The sequence below is a fragment of the Cetorhinus maximus genome, chromosome 32, assembly GCF_964194155.1.
Source record: "Cetorhinus maximus chromosome 32, sCetMax3.hap1.1, whole genome shotgun sequence".
NCBI lineage: Eukaryota > Metazoa > Chordata > Chondrichthyes > Lamniformes > Cetorhinidae > Cetorhinus > Cetorhinus maximus.
The window spans coordinates 20,968,148-20,974,147 of NC_135910.1; the positions used below are offsets into that span (position 1 = coordinate 20,968,148).

Sequence of the window (6,000 nt, forward strand, 5' to 3'; positions counted from 1 at the left end):
TAGGTGGTTAGAGATAGGGAAGATTTTAGGGGCTGTAGGAGGATACAGGAGATGCCAAAAGCAGAGAAAATGATGAACAAAGCAAAAGGGAAAATTTGGGAGGGAATCCCAACTGACACAAACTGTATAAAAATACCCTTTATATCTCCAAACCCCCTTCTTAAAGGTATCTTTTTAATCCACAGGCCCGTTTAGAATACATACGGGATCAGTTCCAAATCCGTGAGAATGACTTCCTTACGTTTGATGCAATGAGACATGCTGCTCAATGTGTAGGAAGAGTCATTCGAGGAAAAACTGATTACGGGCTAATGATTTTTGCAGACAAGGTAATTTGAGACCAATCTTCGTAAATATACAGTTTGCCCGAAACAGTGATTACTGATCGAACTGAATTAAACACAGATTGTGTGTCTTTTTCAGGAACATTGTTTGTTCAGCTGCAAGAGAATCCATTTCTATGCTATTTAGATCCAAGTAACCTGGGAGGTTTACAGCTTCGGTTTTAAGCTGCTCTATTAGTGCATTGAGAGCAGCAAAGCATTCAGAATAATTGCTTATGGCAACCTTTCTTTGTTTCATTCTGGGGATATGGGTGTCGCTGGCTGGGCCAGCATTTATTGCCTATTCCTAATTGCCCTTGAGAAGGTGGTGGCAAGCTGCTGCCTTAAACCCTTGCAGTCCATGTGGTGAATGTGTCTCCACAGAATGACAGCATCGTAAATGCATGATAATACTGAGCATTGGTCTCAGTAAATGCAGCTTAAATTGCTAAACTCAGTGCCATGCAGAGTTTGGCTGATGCTGAGTATCAGGAAATATGTGTGTGGAGAGTGGCCCAGGATTACTAAATCAGTATAAAAACCTATATTTCACAACCTTGAATTGCTGCCACAAGAATCTTTGGAGTAGCCATGCTATGTGTCTCCATGGGTTATTGTTACGCAGCCTGGTCACAGTGTATAACTCTGCCCACCCAGCTCCCCCCTCCTCCCCAGCGACAACTCCCAAATATCCTGAGCTGCTGATGGTAACAGATCCCAGGATCACAGTGTTCTCATTTAGAATTTAATTACTGATGTGGCATCAGAGTCCAGAGCAGCTTTTCCAAACCCCCCAGACACAAAGATTAGTTAGTCAAATATAAAGAAGGGATGCACGGTGGAGTCTCTGGGTTACAGACTCTTTAGCATTCCCTCACTGTCGAGTGTGTGGGTCTTTGAATTAGTCTTTGTTTGAGCATATGACAGATTGCGTGTACACTACTGCGGGCAGAGTGTACACCATACGGCGGACTGCGCGTATGCCACCCCAAAGTCTGTGTATACATTGTACTAAGGGCCAGATGCCCTCATTGGTTCTATCGCTCTGCCATTGAATCTAATTGTTTTCTCTGGGCAGCGTTTTGCACGAGCTGATAAACGTGGGAAGCTGCCTCGCTGGATTCAGGAGCACATCATAGACAGTAACCTCAATCTGACTGTGGACGAAGCTGTGCAAATAGCCAAGCATTTCCTGCGACAGATGGCACAGCCTTTCCAACAGGTCGGCTACTGAATCTTCCCAATCTGACATTGGCTCTTACTTGCTCTTCAATTTGCTTCCCTATCTATCTTGCTCTCTCGCTCTCAGCCACACTTCATCTCTCCCTTGCTCACACTTTTGCTCTTTCTCTCGCTCTTTTGTTTTTCTCTCTTTCTCTCTCTTGCTCACTCTCTATCGCTCACTTTTTCACAGCGCATCTGCCTCTCTTTTTCTATTGTTCTTTCACATTGTCCCCCCTCTCTCTCACCCCCTGCCCCGCATGTGCTGTCTCCCACATGTGCTGTCTCTCCCATTCTCTTCTCCACTTTTTGTGTCCATGCCTCTGCCTCTCTTTGTGATATTTGAGGGATAAATATTGGACACAACAGTGTGGGAGAATCACCCAGCTCTTTTTTCAGTTCTCTGGTTTCTTTTTTTATTTGTTCATGGGATGGGGGCGTTGTTGGCTGGGTCAGCATTTATTGCCCATCCCTAATTGCCCTTGAGAAGGTGATGGTGAGCTGCCTTCTTGAACCGCTGTAGACATATGGTGTAGGTACACCCACAGTGCTGTTAGGAAGGGAGTTCCATGATTTTGACCTAGCGACAGTGATGGAGTGGTGATATAGTTCCATTTCAGGATGGTGTGTGACTCAGAAGGGAACTTACAGATGGCTGTGTCCCCAGGCATCTTCTGCCCTTGTCCTTCTAAGCGGTAAAGGTTAAGGGTTTCGAAGATGCTGTCAAAGAAGCCTTGTAGATGGTACGCACTGCTGTTACTGTACATTGATGGGGGAAGGAGTAAACGCTAACAGTGGTGGATGTGGTGCCAGTCAAGCAGGCTGTTTTGTCCTGGATGGTGCTGAGCTTCTTGAGTGTTGTTGGAGCTTCACTCATCCAGGCAAGTGGAGAGTATTACATCACACTTCTGACTTGTGCCTTGTAGATGATGGACAGGCTTTGGGGAGTCAGGAGGAGAGCTACTTGCTGCAGCATTCACAGTCTCTGACCCGCTTCTGTACCCACAGTATTTATATAGCTGGCGCAGTTCAGTTTCTGGTCAATGGTAACCCCCAGGCTGTTGATAGTAGGGGATTCAGCAATGGTAATGCTATTGAATGTCATGGGAAGATGTTAGATTCTCTCTTGCTGGAGATGATCATTGCCCGCCACTTGTGTGGCGTGAATGTTACTTGCCACTTATCAGCCCAAGCCTGGGTATTGTCCAGGTCTTGCTGCAGATGGCCATGGACTGCTTCAGCATCTGAGAAGTCACGAATGGTGTTGAACATTGTGCAATCATCAGCGACCATCCCCACTTCTGACTTTTTTATGATGGAAGGTCATTTGTTCCGGACAGGGGGGTGTTTAATTTAAACAGCCCTGATTTATCCTCTTGCAACCTGTCTGTAAACAGAAAGGTGATTTTGGTTTTTTTTGCAAGCAGTGGTGTATATCCCAACCCTTCAGTTTTGGTGTGATCCAATTTCTTTTAATAACCCCATACCAAACTCGAGGACTAAAAGGGTTAGTTTATTTTACACATACTCAAAACACAGGAGGTGGTGTCGCTACGTAGCCCCCGTTCATACAATAAAAGAGGACTAAGGGAAAGAAAGAGGTGTGGGGTGAAGACCACAGAGAAGATAAGAATTATTGTTTCATGTGAATGCAGAATCAAAGGCCAACAGTGTATTTTTCACAGAGTCAGCAGGCTGAAGACGGATTCTGGATAATCAACTTTTCTAGTAGAGGTGACTTCCGCAATGGGATAGGCACATAGAGATGATTTAGTCTTGTCGGTGCTGGTACAGAAATTCCAGTAGTAAACAGTGCAGGTGGGGAGCCAGGTATTTAAAAACCTGGACAGAGGCCTTTTTCTGCTGCTGCTTGCTAGATGGAAATTGACAGTCTGCCTTTTTTCAGCTCCACAAAGCAATATTACAGTTTCTAGCAACTTGGGGAGAGGGTCGTATGACATGACTCCCACTTCTCCACCTTGGCTGGACAAAGGACGTATATTCCTTGACTGGATTCATGAGATGGTTAATGTTTTATCCATTAACAATTACAAAAAAGAGGTTCCGGGTCCCTTTGTTGCCGCAGACTTATCATCTCCGTCGGCCAGAGTCTGGCCTTAGAAATGTAAATGGTCTTTGTACAACTCCTTGGGATTTGACCTCTGCAGTCACAGGGGCATTAGCACCTCTTTAGAGATAACAAGGTTGCTTCTGCTCTGAATGCCAGGAATTCCTTTGGTGTGAGTCATAGTCAGTTTCAATACCTTTGTCCAGTTTAAAGAAGAAAGTTATATATTAGCTGATTCCTATTGACTACAATTGGCCCTTTGATGCCACACTCTGTCAAATGCTGCCTTGATATCAAGGGCAGTCACTTAATTACCTCATTATGTTGTGCGTGCCCCTGTTTTAGCTCCTGAGAAGCTGTCAGTGTGGCATTTTGAGCATTTTATTTATAAATAATTGTTTAACGTTTTATCTCTCTCCTATTTCCAATCCCAGGAGGATCAGTTGGGATTGTCACTACTCTCACTGGAGCAGCTCGAATCTGAGGAGATACTCAGCAGGATCCAGCAGATCTCTCATCAAGCGTGAAGGCAAAATGGGCAGGACACTTAGTCAAATAGCAACACAGAACCTTCAGCTGCTGGTCTTGTGCGTGATCGACCTCCTGTCTGTGAGCTGAGCCTCCCCACAGTCTGAAGGAGACAGGATTTCCGTGGCGACCTGAGACAGGCGGTAGGGGGAAGGAGGTTGTTAACCTGTGACCCGGCGGATTCTAACGAGCAAAGTCTTTCTCATGTCTGTATTGTTGTAACATATCACTAATTGATGCCAATGCTGATAAACGGGATTTTGTACTGGTAATCAAAGCTGCTCATTGCTTTTACATTTCCTCGTCCCTTATTGTTGGTCACTGATATTAAGGGGTCAGGGGGCTGGCATTTCATGGATGGAGTAAGGGGTCATTTTGGTGGATGGACAAGAAGGAAGGGGAAGGGAGGAGCGATATTGAGGGAACGCTGCACTGACGGATGGTAAGTACTAAGGAAGTAAGTAATAAGGGAGGGCTCTGAAGAAAGGTCATACAGACTTGAAACATTAACTCTGTTTCTCTCGCCACAGATCCTGTCAGACCTGCTGAGTTTTTCCAGCATTTTCTGTTTTTATTTTAGCACTGAGGGAGTGCTGCACTGTCAGAGAGACAGTACTGAGGGAGTGCTGCACTACCAGAGAGACAGTACTGAGGGAGTGCTGCACTACCAGAGAGACAGTACTGAGGGAGTGCTGCACTGTCAGAGAGACAGTACTGAGGGAGTGCTGCACTACCAGAGAGACAGTACTGAGGGAGTGCTGCACTGTCAGAGAGACAGGACTGAGGAAGTGCTGCACTATCAAAGGGTCAGTACTGAGGGAGTGCTGCACCGTCGGAGAGACAGTACTGAGGGAGTGCCACACTGTCGGAGAGACAGGACTGAGGGTGTGCCGCGCTGTGGGAGAGACAGGGCTGAGGGAGTGCTGCACTATTGGAGAGACAGTACTGAGGGAGTGCTGCACTGTCAGAGAGACAGGACTGAGGAAGTGCTGCACTATCAAAGGGTCAGTACTGAGGGAGTGCTGCACCGTCGGAGAGACAGTACTGAGGGAGTGCCACACTGTTGGAGAGACAGGACTGAGGGTGTGCCGCGCTGTGGGAGAGACAGGGCTGAGGGAGTGCTGCACTATTGGAGAGACAGTACTGAGGGAGTGCTGTACTGTCGGAGAGACAGGACTGATGAAGTGCTGCACTGTCAAAGGCTCAGTACTGAGGGAGTGCTGCACTGTTGGAGAGACAGTCCTGAGGGAGTGCCACACTGTTGGAGAGACAGGACTGAGGGTGTGCCGCGCTGTCGGAGAGACAGGGCTGAGGGAGTGCTGTACTGCCGGAGGGATGGCACTGAGAGAGTGCTGCACTGCTGGAGAGATGGCATTAAAGGAGTGCTGCACTGTCGGAGAGATCGCACTGAGGGATCGGCATACCGATGAATGGTCCGTACTGAAGGAGCGCAGCACTGTCAGAGGCTTATTACTGAGGGAGTGCTGTATTGTCGAGGGGCCAGCCCTGTGGGTGTGCTGCACTGTTGGAGGGTCTGTACTGAGGGTGCACTGCACTTTCAGAGGTGCAGCACTCCCTCTGTACTAAACCTTGGATGGTGCAATGCTGCCTCAATACTGAAGGAGTGCTGCATTGTTGGAGAAACAGTACTTGGAGAGTGTTGCATTGTCAGAGAGACAGTGCTGAGGGATTGCTGCAATGTCGGAGGAACATTACTGTGGGAGTGCTGCACTGTTGGAGGAACAGTATTGACTGCATTGTCGGAGAGACGGCACTGAGTGAGTGTGCACTGTCGGAGAGACGGTACTGAGTGAGTGTGCATTGTTGGAGAGACTGTACTGAGTGAGCGTGCACTGTCGG

General features: G+C 47.4%; 1 protein-coding gene across 1 annotated transcript in view; it reads left to right on the forward strand.

The window, feature by feature from the left end:
• ercc2 (excision repair cross-complementation group 2) overlaps positions 1–4,417 on the forward strand; it is a 30,722-nt gene extending 26,305 nt beyond the window's left edge. The window contains exons 17-19 of the mRNA XM_078533121.1: positions 186–329; positions 1,402–1,545; positions 4,047–4,417. Of these exons, the coding sequence (XP_078389247.1) occupies positions 186–329; positions 1,402–1,545; positions 4,047–4,139 (381 nt within the window). The 3' untranslated portion in view covers positions 4,140–4,417. The remainder of the gene's footprint in view (positions 1–185; positions 330–1,401; positions 1,546–4,046) is intronic.
• Positions 4,418–6,000: the final 1,583 nt, after the last annotated feature.